This window comes from Chenopodium quinoa, unplaced genomic scaffold (assembly GCF_001683475.1).
Source record: "Chenopodium quinoa cultivar QQ74 unplaced genomic scaffold, ASM168347v1, whole genome shotgun sequence".
Taxonomy (NCBI): Eukaryota; Viridiplantae; Streptophyta; class Magnoliopsida; order Caryophyllales; family Amaranthaceae; genus Chenopodium; species Chenopodium quinoa.
In genome coordinates, this window is record NW_018742815.1 from 581,008 (window position 1) to 604,125 (window position 23,118).

Genomic DNA, 23,118 nt, shown 5'->3' on the forward strand with positions numbered 1-23,118 from the left:
TTGATGATTGTTTTTCATTTAATCATTAAATGAAGAGAAAAAATTAACCTTAAATTAATTTGGTGTATTTGTACGGTACACCCAGGAGTATCATCAAATGAAGAGAAAAATAACTTAGGCAGTGTTCTCTTCAAATTATTTTCAGTTCAGCTCCTAATTTCCTTCTATCATAAAATATTCATTTCAGCTTAGTTCAATTTAATTCATTTTAGTCAATGAGAATTGAGAACAAGCCCTTATTTTGTATTTCAATACTCGAACTCGAGTCTCACCAATAAAGACGGTCTAAGGATTATTTTCTGTTTGACGCGCCGGGGTACGGCGGTTCACTCTTGCAAAATAAAAATAAAAAAAATAAAAAAACGCAAAAAAGAAAAATTCCCCCAAAACCAAAACCCTTCCAACTGAAATAAAATTACTTGTACTACCAATAACTGAGACCGCCATTTTTGTTCTTCAATTTTTCACTCTCCTCCAAACCTAATTCCTTCTTCTTTCGTCTTCAATGGCGGACGATCGAGGTTTCAATGTTCCGACTACTACGACAGCGTCTGCTGCGGCGGCGATACCTTCCGGCGACGGAACTGTTTGGACGAACGTTTCCAATCTTCTGTCTTCAGCTTGCAATGGTTTTTTCTTCTCTTTATTCAATTAAGATCTTTGATTGTTGCATTCTGCTTTATTTATTGATTTGCAGACCGTAATTTGATGATAAACATTTTCGAATTAATTTTATTATTATTATTATTGAAGATCTTTGATTATTTCGAATTTATTGATTATATTGTAGTTAAGCTGAAAATGTTGAATTATAGAAGTGATTATAATGTGAAATCCGTTTATTATTTGGTTTATGTTAGATTTTTTAGTTTTATGGTAACATTAATGTTTCCTTTAATGTTAATGCTTAATTTTGTATGTGTATGGCAGAGCTTTGTGACGGCGAGCTGATACATGGTGATAATTTTAGTCTATTTGCCGCCATGTCGGCTTTAGAGGTACTACTCATACATACTTGTCTCAAGTTTGTTCTTTTATGTCCGGAACTATTGTCTTGTTTATGATATTGATCCTGAAATATTGTACAATAATACGATAATCAATTGTTTCACAAATACAAAGACATTGTATGTCATTATTATTCATTTCACAATAATACGAAGACAATGTTTGTCAATATTGTTGATTACCTATAGCCCTATAGTGATGCATCTAGGCTTTATTAGTACTTATTACCTGCATAATGCTTACCCTTGGGGAGCTTCTTGTAGACTGCATTACTAGTACAATGCTTCCATTTTTCAATATTTCAAGGGAAGCATGCATGTAACTTTTTGAAGTTTTCTTGTTGAGCTTCTTTAACATGTGACATCGATTGTCATTGATTGAACTAGGGAATTGTAGGTTTGTGTAGATTTTATAGCAATCGATATTGTGAATTTTATCCTTAAGGAGGTCTATAGCTGATGTGCGGTTTCTTCTTCTTCTTTTTTTTTTAAAAAAAGGAATCCTTTAACTGAAAAGAATACCTTTCTGCATTTCTTTTGTTAGATAATGGACCCAAAGATGGATTCGGGCATGGATAATGGCAGATATCATTCTGTTGACGAGGCTATAGAGAATGGTGCGGCTCCAGTTCCGCTAAGTTTTGATAAAACTATGGATGTTATATGCATTCTAGATATTATGGATCACCTCCTTGCTTGTGAGGTACATTTCAATGTGGCTTGGGCTTTTAGATTATGGACTAGTGCATGCTATATTTCCATCTGTTTGATACATGTCCTTGTATAATGGCAGGCTACGTGGCATAAGGGGCACTCATTGGCACAAACTGTCTTCTCTTGCACCTACCTTATGCGGCTTGATCGCACCTCAGCACATCCCCTGTTACATTCTTTTTGTAGATTAGTTCGTGCAACATGCAACGTTGTTATATCTGTTGTTTCAGAGGCTCGCACACATGAAGTAAAGTACTAAACATCTCTTTTGCTCTATCTATTTGGATGACAACTTTTGTTGCTTTTTATGTCTTCTTTTCTCTGCTTGATTAGCACAATTAAGTAATACTTGCTGGACTCGTTATAAGTTTACATGATTACGACCTACTGTGCTCTGTAGTGTAGTGGTGAAAGTAATTCGGATTAAAACCAAACCAAACCGAAAACAAAACCGAATAAGTAATTCGGTTTGGATTTTTTTATAATTCAGTTTGGATCGGATTGAAAAAATTATGAATTTCGGTTTTCGGTTTGGATTCGGTTTTGAGAAGCTCGAAACCGAAAAAACTGATTCAAACCGAAATCTACATAATGTAAACTAGGCCCAAACCTTAAGCCCATAGCTAAGTTCTCCCTTATATACTAGAAGCCCTGAATTTCTAAATGCCCTTTCTCTTTCATCCGCCTTCTTTCTCCTTCTGCCTTCTTTCAACTTCATATGCCCCCCCTTTTGCTTTCTCATCTCGTCCTTACTCCTGTTTCTCATTTGTGTTCTTTCTTGTGTTATCTCATCCTCTCTTATGGTTAAATATTCAATCCTTTGACCTTCAATCTCTTGATCTCCTCTGCTTTTCTACAATGTAATTTGATCTATGAATTTGGTTTTCGCACCATAAATGATGTAAATGCAAGCTAGAGGTGAATGGCAACAAGGAATGTCACAAATAGTTTCTGTAATTTCATGGTTTTATTTATTTTCTTTCACTGTATATTCATATAATTTTAATTGATGTAAATTTTTTTAATTCTATTATTTTGGGTAATTTGAAGGTTGATCTAAAGACTGAAATAGATCTTATTATTTTGTCATTACAATTATAAATTGTTTTGAAATATCGCAGATCTAAAAAAACAAATAATAATTTTGGTGTATGGATTGGATTCGGTTTATGTATTTGAAACTCGGTTCGGTTTGGATTGGACCGAAATTCAATTCGGTGTGGAGTTGGATTGAAAAAACTAAAACCGAATTATTTCGGTTCGGTTTGGGACATATTCTAAACCTAATACTGAACTTTCACAGTTTCACCCCTACCGTGGTGAAGGATAAAGATAGTATTTACTTGTTTATAGTGCTCTGTCTTCTTATTTGGCAAAATCTTCTTATTTGGCAAAATTCTCGATGAAAACCTGAAGGATTTGAAAATGCATAAAATGGAGTAAAAATAACCAAGGAAGTAGTCAAATTATTGAATGCTTGCGTAAGACGGACATAACCAACCATAATGTTTGTGATATGAGTCAGGAGAGAAATTTCAAATTAAGTTGCAGATCAAATTAATCACATTAGAGAATATTAGATCCTTATTGTTGCATTATATAAAGTATATGTATGAACCTTGAGATGACTCCGAAGGTCTATGATTTGGAATGCAGTTTCTTATAATTAGATTTCAAACTTATGAAGTGTGTTGTGGCTAAATTACCTAACAAGCTGAGAGACTGATGCTAATTGTTTGGTACAATGTCATGCTGAAAACTAATAGTAGTGGCTTTCTCCAAAAAATGTCATAGTAATGCTAGAGTCTTTAATATATACATTGATTCATCACACTTGGGGAGCAAGGTTAGTATCCTGGATTGGGATTTACCACTTGAAATGACATAGAGATACCAAATCTTCCCAAGACAGAAGGGAGGAGTTGCTTGCTTGCTTCTACACATAGTTGATAGAGAAATTAGGAAAATGCTTCAGGATAGCCAACTTAATATCATGCATCCTTTTTTTTTTTTGGATATTAAAATAAATGTGGATACAGAAAATCTAGAAATCGCTGTTATTAACCTAAATTATAACCTTTATAAATGGTGACTATGAAGGATTATGTGATCTAAACAATCATATATTCGTGGATGAATGTGTTTTAAATTATGCCTTTTCTTCTTTTCATCATGTCAGAGGAGACAGACCTATGCTCCATAAAATAATTTACCATTTGGATTGCATTATATTCTGATAGGAAGAAGATCTGTTCACAATAGCTTATGGTCTCCCTTTGGGTGGAGAGAAAGGTGACACATTCTTATCTACTCTAAATGCTGTAGAAGAGACACTCTGTCGACAAATGCGTGCTTGTAAATCTCCAGCTGCCAAAAAGATGGTGGTAGAAGGTAACTGTTGGATTTTGGTTTTAGTTTAGACATATTGTGGCTGAATTGCATTAGTTCCAAGCTGCAAGTCTTTTTCAGAGTTAGCTGTGCAACTATTTTGTTGATTATTTTTTCCAAAATTTGTTTGGATTCTAAAAAGACTTGGTATATGTTTATTCAATTTGTTTGTGAATGTGACTTTGTTAATAGTTGTGAAAGGTTTTCATTGTCAGTTACATTTTTTTATTTGATCTGAAGTGATAAGTTAAATTTGGTAGTATGGATTATGGAATGGATGAGTGGTTCACTTGCTTATTCTTTGCATGCGTCTTCAGGCAAAAGCTATGCATGTTGCTTGCTGCTCTTACTGCAGTCTATGTCAATTGTTAAATGTCGTTATGAGTAGTTTGGTTTATTTCTGACATGCTCAGGTACTTGGACTGCAGATCAAGAACCATTGCAAACCAATCCAGATCTAGAGGAGGGTTTTTGCCGAGCTCTGTTGTGCCGTTTACGATTTCGTAAGGTCTTAACCTATATGCTCTTGCTACGTTTATTGGTTCCCCTAAAGGCCCTAATTGTCAATCTTACATCAGATCATCAGGATGCATTGTGTGAGTAGTTATATCGTGCTTCTGTTATTGTGAGATTTGCGACAAGGGAGACTTAAGTGTTGTGCTATTTTGGATTTGTTTTTTGCGCTGCCACTTAGCTTGTATACAGTAGAACTCCATGACTTTGGATGTTTTGTGCTATTTTCCCTCTATGTATATATTGAGAGGACAATCATTCCTATTGATGACCACTCTATTTCATGTCTAGTTATTTAGGGAAGAAATATCAAGTTCTGCAATATTTTTTGGAATCCATGCTCTAGTAATCTGTTGAAATGTACTAATGCATGTATAAATTTTGCTTTGAGTGTGTCATACCCAATAAGAATTCATTAGCATAGTCACTATATTGCATTTTTCAAGGAAATAAAGCTTTTTTTGGTTAAGAGTTCTTTGGCCTTTAGTAAGATTTGGCGGCTAAATTTTGTTCAGTATGATGGCTGCATTAGTTAATCAGACCTATAGCGTAATGAGACTTCATTTTTCATTTTGTGTTGCAGCACTACTACCACCTTCTTATGTGCATGAAGAAACCCCAAGGCAGAGGCTTTGAGTTGGCAAGAAAGCATATTTCATCTTGCTTATTAGAGCTGCAACAAATGCAAAAATCAGCTGAGTTTCTGAGGTCTATAGGATGCTTGACAAGAAAAGATACAGTTCCAATGGAAACCACTGCTTCTGGCCGTCATCCTGTTGGCTTCGATGCTAATTTAAACATTAGATCATCAGCTCTTGCTCCTCCTCGTGCAATCAAAACTTTAAGCTGGGATATGGTGAGGAATACTGAAAATGTCCTACTCCGTACTCCGTATTATTCTTCTTCTCTTCTGATGTTTATAGCCTACCAAATTTTTTCTCTCTGCCCAGGCTTTTGAATATTTTAAAAAGCTTCTCCATGATTTGGATGTTATATGTTCGTTCTCATTGGATCCATTGCTAGAAAATGTATTGCAGTTTATTGTTGAATTCCAAAAACTGCAACCAGATCTTGTTGCCAGAGCTCACCTCCATGTGAGTTCAATGTTCACCCTCTTTGCACTGTAATATTTTTCTTCGATTTTTTTCAAACTTGTTAGTTTATTGTCTTTTTTCTAACAATGATGTTTCCAACTGCTAGCTCTACATCTCTTTGATACCTTTTTAGTTCAACTATATCAATATCAATCTTTTGTCAAGTCTGTGAAACCTGTTAGCTACCTTGAATTATTGGATTCTCTTAGGGAGTATTTCTCAACACAATAGATAGTTCTACTGCTTAGTCATTTGAGAAGATTTTGTCAATATGCCAAGTCAAATGAAGCATCAGTGGACTGTATATGAACCTGAAATAATATCATGATGGATTTTGCAAATCCTAACTCTAAAATGAAAACTCCTGAATCATAAACATTTTTAAAAAGGAATTGTAAATTTGTAAATGTGTTTGCTATCTCATCTAACCATCTTTTTTATCATTGGGTTTCAATCTGTCTGATCCACTGACCTGAATCATGTTGGCCATAAAATTCTTGTTGATATCATTGCTTTTCTATGAATTTGAACATGTAATCTTGAGGCAGCAGTATGTTAGATGGATAATTTAACATGTTCTCACTGGTATATTCTCTACTTTTACTCTCAAATACTATCTGTGTGGATTCATATAATGCATTCCTGGCCAGTTGAGAGGACAGTTGTGTCATAAGTATGTGGGCACCCTTCATGCTATGAATGCTTTTGTTGTTGGCAGCAATGAATCTGTAGAATCTTAGTTAATCTGACCTAATAGTTGATTGGTTACTTTGCAACTAAAACTTCTATATATTTGTCCCTGTATCATAATAATATCAATTGGGCAAGCAGCTTGTTTATATTGAATTCCAGTTCTGTTGATTATAGTCACCAACCCTGATTTTCTCTGTAGGCATTGTCAAACCCACAAATGTACTATCCGGCAATTACCCGTAGATGGCTATCATCAACTTCTACTATATTTCCTGCCTTCTTTGTCTGCAAAATGCTGATTTATGTGATAGGGAAATGTGTGTTATCTTTGTTATTAGCAAAGCAAAATATACTTAGTTTTAGTTCGGAATAGCCCCCTGCTAGGACACCTCTACCTGTCCTTTCATAAGGTAGATCAGGGCTGACTTGGCTACCCAAACTTCAAGCTAGGAAGGATGGAGGCATGAATAATGGTTAGATATTTGAATTGTTGTGAAGCCACTGTCAGAATTTGGTGATCAAGACAGTGCTTCTAACTTATCGGGTGGAACTTTTTTGTGAACATTAATTTGTATTTTTCCCACTGAGGCTTTTAGTATCCCTATTTCAGCTTTTTGATCTAATTTATCAGCTCTTTTGTATAGATAGATGTGATCACCCTATGAACTGTCCCTATTTTAGCATCACTCTGAATCTGTCCAGGAATGGAAATTTTGGCTTATATACTGTGGTTACAAGGGTTAGGACATTAAGGGGAGTTTGCCAAAAAAAAATATGATAGAAGTGAGTAGAAAAAAAAGGACCTAAAAAACACAGGGGATAAAAGCTTGTTTCCTATTGGGAGTTTTATTACCTACTGTTTAAAATCTCAATACAAAAGATTTATTTTGATGAGTATTAGTGGTTTCTTTTATGTTAAAAATTGTTACAATAACATGCAAAACCTTAAAAGTGTATGCAACATACCTTGTTCCAATGACAAATCCAAAATAATGTTATGCTAAGTGGCAACATCTCACATGTACTCCAAAAATGATATATAAGTGTACAACTTAGTAAGTTGCTTGTCTAATATGTTCCCCATAATTAACAAGTACAACCTTATAACTGTGCCCAAACCCGCTCCATCACACAGGTACACTTTGGATACAAAAGTAGTACACATACAATTTGATCATGTTAATGATTATCTTCTTTATCTGCCTTTTATAGTATACGTTTGGGAGATTAAGAAATGAATTGTACATGAAAATTTTAGAAATGTAAGTTAGAGAAAATAGTTTGATTGATCTGAAATAGGGAGAACAAAGAAGGACAAAATCATAAATAAGGGGGAAATTTTTTTTTAGCCAGTTTAATTTCTCTATATTGGTAGTTAGGAAAACTATATATGTGTATATATTTTATTCACAATATTTACTCCGTATAAGGATAAAGAAGGGTAGAATCACATATGAAGAGAAGCACTAATTAAATGAAAAACGATTTAGGGACAAAAATTAGTTAGAATATCAAGTAATTAAGGACTAATATGATTAAATATGTGACAAAGTAACAGTTCTTGCTATGGCATTAAATCTTCTTCCATTAATGTTGTTGATTATTTAGTAATTATTCTTCCAAACTTGTAGTATTATTTTTGTTGAAAATTTAACACAATAACAATATTAGGCTGTTATGAATCTTGTTTATATTCCTATACAACTTTATTTGACTTGTATTTACGTATTGGTATACCATATAATCTTAAATATTTTTTTATCTAATTATTCTACCCTAAATTACCAATAGCTTGTATAAAAAAAAAATTTAGAAACAATATTTCACATTAAAAGTATGCTTTTTTCAATGATTAAATAGCATTTACTATTTTTTTTTCTTTACTATTTTCTACATAGGAAATAAAGCATATTAAATAGCATATTGTTGTTCTTAATAAGATTATTATTGATCAAGCTATATTATTGTACAAGTAAATTTATTTTGGCATGAATAAATGTTTTCCCTAGACATAAGCGTAACATACCCAAAAAAAAAAAAAGAGGTCATATATATTGTTCAAGATATATACAACTCGTAACTATTAAATTAAAAATGTCAAAGACATTATATGAATTAAAGACGTCCAAGAAATTGCTGGGAATTCTTTGTTAAGGAATGAGAAAATGTGTGGAAAAACCATCTTGTGTTTTAGTATAGTTATATTACGTAGATAGTTTGATAGATGTAAATAAATTTTGACTTGGTCAAATATTTTGTCAAATTATCATAACTTACTGTTACTGATATAATAAGATTTCAAAGATATTATTGAAGATATATATCAATTTATTAATAAATAATGTCAAAGGCATAATAGGAATTACTCCTTAAAAGATCTCATAGATATAACTGGAACCGTTTTATTTATGAGTGGGAAAATGGGCAGGAAAAGTTATAAGAGTGTGTGTCGTGTGAGGCTCTTGTGTTTTAGTATTGTTATAGAAGATTTTTAGAATTATTACTTGGAATACTAAAAAGTTTACAATTAACCACTAACTGCTGAAATTACCTGCTCTTCAAATAGTGGAAAGTATACATTCCTACATAAAACTTCTTGATCTCTATTATTCTCATAAGGAAGGCCATTGTTTCATTTGATTGTAAGCTTCTTTCTTGTAAACTTTGGACCAAGTGGCTCACTGGTTGTTTCTAGATTAGGAGAGTGTTTTCGAAAAACTAAACCAAACAAGTTACTTAGTGAATAATCCATAGCTTGCCATAATCTTCGATGTTTCCTTTTTTTTCCCTGACATTTCCAGAAAGACTCCATCTCCACTGCCTGCATTCAGCAACATATCACATCCAGATGATCAGTGTGGACTGCACATAAATAATCTGTTTTTGTCTAGGAATGGGCTAACCCTTTTTTGTATAAAGTTTTCCATAAATTTGAATGAACAACGTAGTGAACTAATATCACTCAATTACGGCAGCACTACAGCCACCTTCTCCGCTCATATGACTTTGCTTTTACTCTGCTAAGTCATAACAAAACAGAATTACCACCAAATTCTGCATTGGCAGCAAGAATAACCTTCTCGGGGTTTCTTGAAGCTTTCTTTGGACAATTGTTCTGTCGTATATCTCTATCATGTTTTCTGCTGAGAATCAAAGATATGTAAAATGCTGTAACTTGGTTCTATTGTGCTAGGTTTCAGTACAAACACTACCTGAAGTTGTTAAGTGAAATATATATGCCCATGCCACAACCATCTTCTCATTACTAAGAAGATTTATATGCGTACAGCCAAATCTAAACTCATGCATGCGCACAACAAAAAAAAAAAAAAAAAAAAAAAAAAAAAAAAAAAAAAAAAAAAAGAAGAAAAAAGAAAAAAGAATTAAAAAAAATAATAAAAAAAAAAGATAAGTTTTATCTAGTATCTACAAACATTCTGAGTGTTTGGAAGTGTGAGCGCTTAAAAGAATCTGTCTGATAAAAAATTATACTTGGTTATTTCTGCTTTACTGAGAATTCTGGGAATTTATGAGAATCTATGTATTCTATTGGGGTGAAGGGTGTGAGACCAGATGAACCTGTGAACATCTTTTTCTTTTTCTTTTATCTTATATGACTTGTTTGCAGGTTCTCTTGATTCAAGGTGGGAAATTATATGGGCGGGATCCTGTCTTTTTTGTCATGTGTAAAGCTTCAGCTTTACCTGAATCTATGAAGGACCTTAATATCCAAAAGAATGAAGCTGTTGTACAATTAGGACAGGTCTGTATTCACCACACTGATCTCATTAGGTTCTTGATTTGAAAAGGTTTTTTCTTAAAAAAAATTTAAACATTCTTCTGCCATGTGGAAATTTTACCTTTTTATTTTTTTTACATAGAAGCTTCTAATCATATCATTTCCTTGATTACTTACTTTGTGTAACCAAAGCTCTATGTTTAATTTATGCAGTGTTTAATCAATTTGCTCAAAATCCTTTGCACAAATGTTGCATGGCAAAGGCGTAAACTTGGGAAAGTTTTACAAGATTGGCGTGTAATATATGTACAGGTCTGTAATGTTTTTACTTTTGTAATTGTTCTATTAGTCTCTTATGCAAACACCAAGATCAAAACTTTGTCAGTTGGATGACTTGGATCCCTGAGTTGTGAATGTAAATCAGAAGAATCATAGTCACTTGTTAACAGCAGCATCGACATTGACCTTTTTTCACGCTTATCCTAATAGAATAGCAAACCTTTCTACTGAAGTACTTGTTCCCTCCCTTATCCCCCCCCCCCTTCCCCCCTTCAAAAAAAAAAAAAAAAAAAAAGAAGATGGCAAATTAATATTTTCTGAAGCAGTTGAACCAGAGAGGTGATACTTTCCATATTCCATGTGGATTTACGTTGGGAACTTGAACTTCCATGGAATCAAAGGAACCAGAAAGTGTATTTCTCTTCCCTCTCCTTAGAACTTTATTTTTCAATGGTTTATCACACCCAGAAAACCAAGAATTGAGAGTTTCCTCGTTCAGTCTACCTGATTCTGACTAGAAATGTCAGTCATTCCCAGGAATAAGTTTGGCTGATGTACCATGTGTAAATTTCAATGGTTTATCACACCCAGAAAACCAAGAATTGAGAGTTTCCTTGTCCGGTCTACATGATTCTGACTAGAATTGTCCGTCATTCCCAGGAATAAGTTTGGCTGATGTACCATGTGTAAATTTCTATGGTTTATCACACCCAGGAAACCAATAATTGAGAGTTTCCTTCTCCAGTCTTCCTGATTCTGACTAGAAATGTCAATCATTCCCAGGAATAAGTTTGGCTGATGTACCATGTGTAAAATCCAAAACCTTTGGGCTAGTATGCCAGTTAATCATCAGCCATATCTATTTCTTGGGCATGAATGTTGGATGTAAAGTTTTGTTATTTTATGTACTTCCTCCGTTTTTTAAATATTGCACCACTTACCTTTTAAGGAAGTTTCACATTTATTGCACCATATCCATTTTAGGAAAAGAAATTTATGTGTTCATACTATAAATACCTAATATACCCTTGCTTTTCAACCCTTACTTTTATTTTGTACATACAATCACATGGGCAACTTGGTATTTCTACCTTTCTCTCTCATCCTTTTTTCCACTACCAAAAAATTTGTGCCAAACCCTTATGGTGCAATAATAAAAGAACGGAGGAAGTATAATTTCTTCATGTTATCTCAAGGTGCATCTGTGAAAACATGTAGACCATCCTATCCCCTAAAAGCAAAAAAAAAAAAAAAAAAAAAAAAAACTTAAAGAGCAAGCATGTGTTCAAGCTTTCCCAGATTAAGCTCATATTTAACAACGTTCCTGTTAAATGACATTGGTGATGCTGTTATTCTAATAATCTGTATTTCTCTGTTTATTCTTTTACCCTAATCGAAATTTGGTAGCAGTTACATTTTGCCAAGAAATGTCAGTTGCTTGCCCCTGTGTTCTTAAGTCTTTTTGTCTATAGTTCTGACTTCTGAGTCTTCTGAGTGTTTCTCAGCATGTTTGGAATATTGTGTGAAGCATGCTTTCCTTTGAGCTGTCCAAATAATCTTGAACTTCATCTGAAAACCTGAAGTTTTTATTTTTCAGTTGGAAATTGCTTTCAGGGAGGAGTTTGGAGAATTTTCTGGCATATCTGATGAGGTATATCTATTGATTTGATTCCAGTACTTTGATACAAGTCGGAAATTAAGAAAAGAAAAGAAAACTCACTTTTTTTATAAATTTGGATTTTGTGAACCAATAGAACCCACCTTTTTTTGTGGTACATCTTGGTAAATTTTGTACTTGTAGCGGCATAGGAAACCTAAAGGAGTTTGTCTCATTTCCAAAGTTTAAAGCTGTGGAATAAAAAAATAAACAAATGAGTTGGTGTTTCTGGTTGATTTGTCCTTGTAGAGATTGATATCTTTTTAGTTGGTTTGCAGAATGTATGCATGAAACTGGCTAGGCACATACTTATATGGGTTGAAGAGCAAACATATTGGATTGCTTTGCGTTTTCTTTCTTTGGGCTTTGAATTGGAGCTTTACTCCTCAAATGAGTATTGCATGGTATACTGGTACCTTTATGTCATACTGGTTAAGCTTGCAGAGAAAACACATTTGAAGCAGCTTTCTGCCGCTGACTCAGGTGAGCTTACTCCTTAAATGCGGATTTGCATCAAATGATGTTATGTTCTACCTTTGGTTGCTTAAGGCTTTATGCTAAAGCGTGCCCAAAAAAACTATATTAAATGGTTTTATAAAAGAATTAATGTTACAACCCGATCCTTTGTTTAATAAAGATGAAGACCCTGACTAAAAGGAGAAAACATGTACTCTTGTCTTGTTGGCAATCTGTAACAGTTAAGGGTTCACCAAGAGTCCAAGATGATCTAAATGTAGGGCCTAAAAGATTACTTCATTCACCTGTTCCAGAATTTCAAAACTTGTAATGTTTTACTATCAAATTGCCTAGTGTTGGTCTGTTAATTAGTCATGTTATTTAAGAATTTTGCCGTTTGGTGGTCGTCAAGATATTCCCTTTAATAAAATTGCACATGTTGAGGCTATGGGTAGAAATTCAAAATTTATGCTTTACACAATATTTCATCCTGAGAAATTTGAATCCCATTTGATTTCTTTCCTTCTTTTTTTCTCTTTTTTTTTTCAATTTTTTTTTTTAGTTTTTTTTTTAACTTTTTTATATTATTCATAATTGCATCCAATGTAAATGAAGTCTTATTATTTAAAACTTAAAGTACTAATCACTTTCAACCAAGCAATATCGGCCTTTTGTGCACATTCCCATTGCAGTTGACATTTGTATCCTAATTTAGCAGCTAAACGAAAAGGGAAGAAGAAAAGAGATTCGGTGATGGATACAAAGGATTACCGCATCCCACCAGCTGTTATGTTGCTTCAATGTTATATTTGTCTTGCTGAGGGACTTGCAATGGTAAGTTAGCTAGTTTGGCTTGAAAATTCGAAATGTAAGATGTTAATAAGTGCATGTTTTATAAGGCCATGAAATGGTAAGTTAGCTAGTGTGGCTTGAAAATTCGAAATGTAAGATGGTAATAAGTGCATATTTAGCTTGTGCCATAAATTTTACTGTTTTGCAGTGTTGATGCTAACTGTAATGGGTTTTGCAGATGCTTGCTGCTATGAGAAATGAACTAAAACTCTTCCAGCATGTGGGCCCTTTTAATACTGAATATGAGGTGATTATTTATGTTTTCATTTGTGAAATTTTATACTTTTTATCTTTCAGTCATTCTTATATCAACAGTTCAATCACTCTAAGGAACTAAATCGTGTCTAACTTATCAATATGCATTCTGGAGTGTTTTGTTTTCTGTTTTTTCCATTCAAAAAACTCTTTGCTAAAAAAAAGGAAATAGTAATACTGATTAACTTCTGGTGTACAACTCTGTAGAGATTTGTTCAACACTTCGAGCATTTACAGAAAGCTTGTCTGCCAGATCACATTTCCTACCATTCATATAAGGATTATACAGCCCAAGCTCGACTTTCTGTGAGTATAACCTAGATTCTCAGATACTGTTGCTATGACTTGTCTCAGCAGTGAGTGATGTGCATAAACTTCTACACCTAGATTACATCAATTAACATCACTTTATTTGTAGACACTAGTTACGTATAATCACTTCAAGGATGCTCAGAAGATCGTAAAGGAATTGAAGAAGAGTTTCGCAAATGACCCCGATAAGATGGCTGAACTCCGATCCATTGAGCAGGTTGCAGAGCGAAACAACATTGCTATAAATGTGATTAACCGTGTTGGAGCTCTTGATGCTACTCTTAAAATCTCGTTGGAGTTCACATATCATCCCATTTTTGCCGTAGCAGTAGTTAAAAGATCATGAGGCTGCTTGTGTAATGCCTAGAACTTATTTTTTTTAACCATTTTCTGTAACATTATCTATCTGTTACTTTTTCAAAAAAAAAACATAAAATTTGTGCTTATTATTTGATCATTTGACTAGAACTATCTGTAAGTAATATATTGTGGTACTTGTAAATCTCGTATTATGATATTATTGAGTGAAACCTATGTGCATAGTATTGTCATTGTCTTCGAAAGATTTTGATTCAAAATGTCTAATACTGTAATAATAACTTTGTCATTTTTACTCAATTTTGAATATTATGACCTTCCAGAAGTGGTATTATTTGTTCAATATTCAACTAGAGGAAGTCCCAGTTAATTATTTGGATTGTCATAATTATTGCATAGGTTGAAAGAGGCTTGAAAAGTACTCGTACAAAAGTTTAATAAGAAGAAATTCATAGAAAACATGTTGAATTGATATAATAGACCCATTAGTATTTTTTTTTTTATTTTTTATTTTTACAAAGAAAACTATATATAGAAAAGCAGAATTACAACCTAAAAGAGCTAATATGCTTGCTACTAACCATTACGGGAAGAACGAATAAAGCAAAATACTTAAAAGACTTGCAACATATCAATAGCTGGGGAGTCTGGATATCCACGAGAATCGTACTAGTTGCATCCTATGAGTCTAGGAACACAACCAACAGAGTCGTATTCTTTAACAACTCTACAATGTGCATTCCAATGCAAATTCTCTTCTTGTAGTTCTACTAACAGAGAATGCAAGAAAATGGAGGACTTACTTACCCCAAACACAAAGATGGGATCCTCCTTCAAGATTTTGATTAACAGCAATGACTGATTTTGTCATCACCAAGACTAACAAAGGGATGATAGCAACTATATGAATGCCCATATCATCTCATCACCACGCAACAAGAACAGCATAGAACTACCATGGAACATATCCACACCCCGATAAGCCTCCCAGAATGACCACCAACTCAACCAACAAAGGATTTATTAGCCTTACAACCCTTAAAACCGACCAAGCAGGCTCCAAAGACAATAACGACACTTCGTTAACTTCCAAACTAAAACAACTCTATGGAACTCTAACTCATGATCAAATAGAGAAAGAGAACTATTCAAAAACAAAACCAAATCAACAAAACAAGAAACTTATACAATAACAACATGACTAAACTAAGCTTAACCAAGAACAACAACTAAAACAACAACATAATTAAAGAACATATTATGCTCGTGTTCTTTATAAATATCTATAATGTTTTTTTTCGCACATGTTCTTTTAAATATAGCTAATGTTTTTTCCGGATGCACCAAGCGCATGATGCACACCCGGGTGCACCGACAACACATCATAAATCCCCCCTTAAACCATTTCTTGCTCTTGTCTTTCCACTATTTCTCTCTATAACTGCCCAAAAATATTGTTCTTCATCCTAATTTATGCAACATTAATTATTTGTATTAACGATAAATAATAATCTAATGAGCAAACAAGTAAAATTATGATAAAATAATTTATACACATTACGCAACGTTATTGATACACATTAAAATTATGTGTTTGTTTCAAAAAAAAAATCTAATGTATATCAATATACATAATTTTATATGTATTTATGATGTGTAATATGATATATGTGTAATTTTACGTAATTTGTTAATTTGTGAATAATTTTAATGTAATTCTTTTATGATATTTAATTTGAACACTTTTATTTTTTTAAAGGGGGAAAGGAGGGATTATATTAATTTAGAAAATGCAAACAAAAGAAACCCCAAAGAAGCTGATCTCTCAAGCTTGCAGAGGGAGAAACAGAGTATCCAACAATAATACTACAAGCCGCAAAAGACCTATAACTAATACAACTGTTATAGGAGTAGAGGAAAATTCCTGCAACAAAAGGGTAGGTAGAACAAATCATAAATCCTAGCCATGAATGCCAACGTTTATGTACCGTCTTCAGCACACTCATTAGCCTCCTTCACATATATGTCCCTCGCACTTTCTGGGGGCGAGTCATAGATTTTGTCCATTCCATCAATGGCTCCCTTCTCCAAAGCTAGCTTGGCCAGGCAATGAGCCACACCATTCGCCTCCCTCGGAATGTAATTAAAATCAAAGTTGCAACCCTTATTAATGAGACATTCCATGTCGTTGAGGATAGGCGCAAGTTCACTAGTTCCACGCTTTCCAATGTCATCGATGGTCTTCTGTAGAGTCTGCGCGTCTGTTTCCACAATTGCATCCTTGAACTGAGCATCTATGGCCATCTGCATACCCCCCCAGAATGGCAAGGACTTCTGCTTCAGCTGGGTTTCTAGCTTTAATCTTCCACGTTTTGTCCATCATCCACATACCATAAGAGTCTCTAATGATGGCTCCAGCAGCAGCACAGTCTTCACCAATCCAAGCTCCATCTGTATTTATTTTCACTGTCTCCCCGCTTGGTTTTTTCCACTTAGCTGCATCATTTCTAACCTTCGAAGGATTGTATTGTCCCTGCATAGCATGAACATTTGCAACCAAATCCACCATGTATCTATTAAACATAGATACCGGATGAGGCATAGCTAATTGAAAAACAGTTTGATTGCGAGCTCTCCAAATATGCCAAATTGCCACAGAGAAAATTGTTTTCCAACTATCATCAAGGGTTAGATTATAGTTTACCCAATCATTCCAAAGAATATTAAAAAAAAGTGTGATAATTAAATTTGCTATCAATTTTATTTCCTCCAAAGATCCTTGACCACAACACTCTAGAATTCACACAGTCCCTAAACAAATGAAGATGATCCTCCACCTCTAAATTGCACCTAGAACATAAAGGGTCCAAGTTAGTAATAGTGTTAGCCAGTACAGAAGCAACAGGGAGAATGCCATGAGCGCAATTCCATATAAGCATTTTATACTTATATGGAATTTTAAGATGCCAAATGCACTTCCAACGAATCGAAGGAAAGGAGGGATGAGAAGTGAAGTTACAACTCATCCTATATGCACTTTTTATGGAAAAAAGTCCATTAGACTCCAAATTCCAACATAACGTGTCTTTCATGTTGCTCACTTGAGTTTGAGGGAGAGGAATATTATCAATTAGGGCGCACAAATAATCTGGAATGATATGTTTAATTCTAGACAGATTCCACTTACCATTACTAATGATATTGTTCACTCTCCAATGCGCAGTGGACTTGGGAATAGGAGTATCAATGGAAAGGTAAATCGGCTTATCCCCCACCCAATGATGGTACCAAAGACACACATCCTCCCCATCTCCTATTCTATAAGCAATACCCTTAAGCAAGAGATCTTTGCCCTTTAGAATATCCTTCCATAAAGGGGAGTCAGTAGGATTAGGAAAACGATTAAGAAAAGTGGAATTTTTAAAATATCTAGCCTTGAGAATTCTAACCCATAGTTTGTTGGGTTCTTGAATAATTCTCCAAGCAAGTTTAGCCATGAAAGCAAGATTCCAATTTCTCAATTTACGGATTCCCAATCCACCTATGGCCATAGGAAGACAAACCTTTTCCCAACTAGTTCTAGGAAGGTAATGTGATCGATCCACTTTATTCCAAAGGAAGCGTCTACAACTTTACTCTAGGTCATTTAAAATGGAAATAGGGAGAAGGGTAGTTTGCATAACATACAAAGGGTAAGAGTTAATAGCAAATTTGATAAGGGTACATCTTCCTGCCATATTAAGTAACTTGGCTTGCCAACCCCTAATTCTGTCCTTGGTTTTATTTAGAAGGTCAGATCAGAGTAGTCAGCTTTTTTAAGGCTATTGGGACTAATATTGACACCCAAATACTTACCAAAGGTAGGAGCACCTTGAATGTTCGCCACATTGAGAATAGCTATTTTCAGAGAAAGGCTCATTTTAGGAGGGAAAATAACTTTGGACTTAGCGGGACTTATGAAAAGACCGGACTTAGTACCAAACTCCATAAGAGTATCCCTGATTGCTTCCACGTTCTCAATCGTAGCTTTTCCAAATAGGAAAACATCATCTGCATAAAAGAGGTGAGAAATACTAACATCTCTATCAATATTGATTGGAATCCATTGGCCATGACCAACTTTTTGCTCAATCATTAATGAAAGTCTTTCGAGGCACATCACAAATATAAAGGAGGAAAGGGGGTCACCTTGTCTAATGCCACGGGAGGGAGTAAAACTATCCGTTATTTCACCATTCCACAAAATGGAAATAGATGGAGTAGTAATACAACTTAGAATTAAACTAACAAGATTGTCAGGAAAATTGAACCCAAGTAAGGTTTCCCTTATAAAACCCCATTCAAGACTATCATAAGCCTTTGAAATATCAATTTTTGAAGAGATGTGCTATTTCTTTGATCATTAAAATGTTCTCATCCTTCAATAAAGCTAGATTGAATCGGGTTTATAAGATCTCCAAGCAAGGGTTTTATTCTATTAGCTATCACCTTGGTAATTAATTTGTAAATAGTATTACACAAGCCAATGGGACGGAAATCATTCATGGATGAGGGGTTATCAGATTTTGGAATCAAAGATATGTATGAATCGTTGATATCATGTGGGATTTTACCATTGATAAAGCAAGTACTTACCAAATCAATATTAGAATTACCCACAACATTCCAATATCTTTGAAAGAAAATTGGTTGGATTCCATCCGGATCCGGACATTTCATAGGAGCCATTGAGTTCAGAGCATTCCTAATTTCGAAAGTACTCACTCCACTTTCCAGAAAGCTAAGGTCAGTAGAGCTAATCACAGAATTAGGGACAAACGAGACATTTCTCAGGGGTACATAGCTCGTGTTTGGAACTAAATATCTGGAGTTGAGTTTGAAAAACAATTTCCATTCAATTAACTTTGGAACAAACTTTATCAATTTTATGCTTTATTTGCACTACATACATTAATATGAGTTCAATGTCGTGAGTAAACTCATTAGCTAAACGTACTCACATAATATGAATTTCGTACTCTTGATCTATCTTTTGTTTTACACGGTTACCAGACTCACATCTTTTAAGATTAAAAGTATATTTTAAATAAAAAAATACTATACATACAAAAAATCGAAATGATCGATACTTTTATAGTACCCGTCCATATATTTCAATATTGTATAAAATCTTCTCTATACTTCATAAATTTGATAAATGTGGAGTATAAAGAGCATAATTTTTTTTAGTTGTGAATAGAGTTTGAAAAATAATTTTCATTCATAATATGAGTAATATTATACAAATTACACTCATTTTATGCATAATTGCATATATTATTGAATTGCTAACTAAATTAATGTGGATTAAACCACGGGAAGGGATACTAGCAATTAGGGTAAACCTAATTCAATAATGATTTGATCTTTTTGACTAAAACAAGAAGAAAAGCAACGTAAATTTTGATCTTTTTGAATGAAAAACAACGTTTTGAAATCAATTCGATTCACTCGAACTGACCCACAATTTTCATATTTTCTTAAACTCAAAAAACACTTGTTTTTATTGTTTTAATATATATTTAATGTATTTTAGTATCGGGTTAATCAATTTAATTTTGGAATAATTGGCCGGATTAATCCCATCTTTGGGGTTTCTGCTAAAAATAATCCCACCTTTTGGGTTATTTATAAATAATCCCACCTTTATACTCACTCTGCTCAAAATGGTACCAATCGATCATGTAACTTGTTACATATTTCCTCTGTTCTTTTTTACTTGACCCGCTTTGACTTTTACACTATTCACCACCCCTTCTTTGACCGTGTTTTGTGAATAATATGTAAGGAAAAAATATTCATGTTGGATCATTTTGAATTCATCTCAATAAGTAATATCATAATATATAACTTTTATATTTTTTAATTATGGAGAATTAAAGTTATTCATCGTTAAAGTTTTGCATTGGCAAGCGTGATAAAAGAAACATGTCAAGTAAAAAAGAACAGAGGAAGTATTACTCAAGGCAAAAGTAATAGGGACACTTGGCAACATTCTGTTAAAATTTTTCCCTCCAATAATACTTACAAAATAAGTATATCTTCCACAATAATCATTGCTTTGAATTATAACTTTTTAAAAAGGATTGCATCTGATTTATTACGTTTGCTTTATATAAAATATAAACCAAAATTTCTTAAATATTTTACTGTTCAATATAATTCATATGTGGCTTTCCTGAAAAATTATATGTGGCTATTTATTAAATTGTTCAATATAATTTCATACATAAGACCTGTTCATTTCAGCTTAATTTCAGTTCAGTTCAGCTTTAATCAGCTTAGTTCAGTTCAACTCTAATCATTTCAGTTCAGTTTAGCTCTTAATTTCTTTCTCTCATAAAATATTCATTTCAGCTGTATTTAGTTTAGTTTAATTTAGTTCAGCTCCAATCTGTTCAGTTCAACTCTAATCAGTTCAATTCAGCTCATTTCAGTAAATGTGAACAAGCCATAACAAAATATGTTTTTAATAATTATTGAACATCAATGCATCTATTGCACGGGGTTTAACATAGTGATTAGGGATGTCAGTGGGGCGGGCCAAGTAGGATACCCGTCCCATCCCCACCCCACTAGGGCAGGGATGGATCCCGGTTTGGCAGGTGGTGGGGCAGGAATGGGGGATAAAATCCATACCCGCCATGGATGATGGGGCGGGGGTGGATTTTAAGTTGTATACACCTCATCCCCGCCTCGCCCCTCTTCGTACCCGCCCCATCCCCACCTCAGACCCACATTTATATATCTTTAAAAACAAAATTATATACTTTTTTACTATTTTATAAAAGGAAAATTTGTATATATTAAGTCAACCTTTTTTGACCGTCTGCTTTTATTACGTCAACCTTTTGATTATTTCTGAACACGTCAACCTTGTACTAGCATTAATTTTTATTACGTTAAAATAAAAAACTGACTTGCAAAAATAGGTTAATTGCTTACATGGAGGTAAAAAAGGCTCCCATTTTCAATCCTATATACTTACTATTCCACCTTCTTCCTTGTTCTTCTTCCCCATTTTTCCTCTTTCAATTCTTACTTCATCTTCTCCACTCTTCCTCTTCATTCCCAAGAAATTTAACTCTTCAATTGTTCAATTCTTGTATTTGCTATCGCCAATCAGAAATTTACAAGAATCATATATAGTCAAACTAGTTTGAAGGTAGAGAATTACTTTGATCACAAAACCTCTTTGTATGGACAAATAGTGCTTGTATTTGATGTTAATCCCCTTATATCAATATGAATAGACAATCCACATACTTAAAATTGCTCCAAAGTGAATGCTATTGAAGACCCCTAATTTAATTGAGAGTATTAGAGTGTGATTTAAAGAGGATGATGGGAAAAGAGGTGGTGGGTTGGTCGTGGAGTGGTTGAGGTGGTTTTTAGGCAACGATAGTGGAGTTTGCTAGTGTGAGCGTGTGCGGATATGAGTGAGCAGCGATGATGGTGGGTCGGGGGTTTGATAGGAAGAGGAAGGAATAATGGAGTATGTTTAACGGAGTTGAAAAATGAAGATTAAAGGAAGTGTGGATAATAAGGGAGATCGTGAGTTTGCAACTTTGCATAAGAGTAGGAGTAGTGTTAATTAGTTGGCATTATTAAATGCTAACTCTTTTTTTTTTTTTTTTTTGGTTTAAAAATGCTGATTTAATTTTTTTATTTCAAATTTTAGAAATTATTAAGGGCTTATCCGGTCACCGGTAAACAAACGTAATAAAAATTAATGCTATTACAAGGTTGACGTATTTAAAAATAATCAAAAGGTTGACATAATAAAAGCAGATGGCCAAAAGGTTGGCTTAATAATTACAAATTTTCCTTTATAAAATAATTACGTGAAATAAAATATTAATTATAATACTTTGTACTATACTAATATCCCTACCTTATAAAAAGTGGGAAGTTGTTCTTATGAATAGTGTACGGACCTTTTTGCCCTTCAAAATATTTATTTACATTCTTACCCCTTTATAATCCCTACCCATTAATGAGTTTTGCGCTTTAATCTCTATCTCCTCAATCTTTATTCACCATCCCTGAAGAAAACCCAAAGAAGATGAAGCACAACCCAAAAGTAATAATTGACCAGCAATAAAGATGATGAATGTAAAAAAACTTTTCATTAGCTCAATGGAGGCTATATTTTTAATTTATTGCACAACATTTTACGTTATCAATCTGTCATAGAAAGATTAAAATAGTACTCCGTACTTAAAAATAATTTGCAATAATTATTCCCATAAACAATAATTGTAACTTTTTTCAAATTCCGTGCATTCATTTCCTATTATCAATTCAATTCTAATTAAAACCAAGCTCAAGAATTGCTAGAGTTTGTAACTATTTTTTTTAGGAAACTGATAGTTCTTTTATAATTCCAACAATTTATATACTTGGCTTTCCTATTTCTCCTTCATCTTAATATCTCCTTCACCTTTAAAAAAAAAGGTTAGTACTGTTCAATGCATTATTTCACAGGGCGACTAACAAGAATTTGAAGTAATAACTACCACCTTGGCAACCAAGCTACTGTACGTTTAGATTGCATCAACAACATCCCTAACTAGACTTCGGGTTCTAAAGTGGGCTATCAAAGCCATTTCCTTTTCCTAGACTCTACTAGAACAACTTAGCTACAACATGAATAAGTACACAGTGTTTCTTCATACAAGAACACTACCACATACAACATATTATGCTCAATGTTTGGTTGTAATTGTTGCTTTTGAACCTTTTGTTTGTAACATTTTCAAGGTTATGGTTTAAGATTGCGTTAGGTTAGATGCTTTAGTT

The 23,118-nt window shown here is 33.7% G+C and overlaps 1 protein-coding gene across 4 annotated transcripts; it reads left to right on the plus strand.

Moving 5' to 3' along the window:
• Positions 1-59: 59 nt before the first annotated feature.
• Positions 60-14,522, plus strand: LOC110725582 (N-alpha-acetyltransferase 35, NatC auxiliary subunit-like). 4 transcript variants are annotated; one of them, XM_021905044.1, is made up of 16 exons: positions 65-629; positions 931-998; positions 1,552-1,710; positions 1,801-1,968; positions 3,962-4,112; positions 4,523-4,617; positions 5,206-5,478; positions 5,573-5,716; positions 10,038-10,172; positions 10,362-10,460; positions 12,025-12,078; positions 12,363-12,567; positions 13,256-13,374; positions 13,571-13,639; positions 13,855-13,953; positions 14,066-14,522. In XM_021905044.1, exons 1-16 carry the CDS (start codon positions 506-508, stop codon positions 14,303-14,305), a joined length of 2,202 nt encoding a protein of 733 aa, XP_021760736.1. In that variant the 5' UTR covers positions 65-505; the 3' UTR covers positions 14,306-14,522. The 4 variants fall into 4 exon arrangements, with proteins under 4 accessions (XP_021760739.1, XP_021760736.1, XP_021760737.1 ...); XM_021905045.1 differs by having other exon boundaries at positions 66-629; positions 13,259-13,374; XM_021905046.1 differs by having other exon boundaries at positions 66-629; positions 4,538-4,617.
• Positions 14,523-23,118: the final 8,596 nt, after the last annotated feature.

Bases quoted from the DNA above. Each gene is read 5' to 3' on its own strand.
- LOC110725582 (XM_021905044.1), top strand. From the start codon at position 506: ATGGCGGACGATCGAGGTTTCAATGTTCCGACTACTACGACAGCGTCT. The intron at 4,618-5,205 runs GTCTTAACCTAT...TTTGTGTTGCAG, and splicing joins GCCGTTTACGATTTCGTAAG to CACTACTACCACCTTCTTAT. The intron at 5,717-10,037 runs GTGAGTTCAATG...ACTTGTTTGCAG, and splicing joins TTGCCAGAGCTCACCTCCAT to GTTCTCTTGATTCAAGGTGG.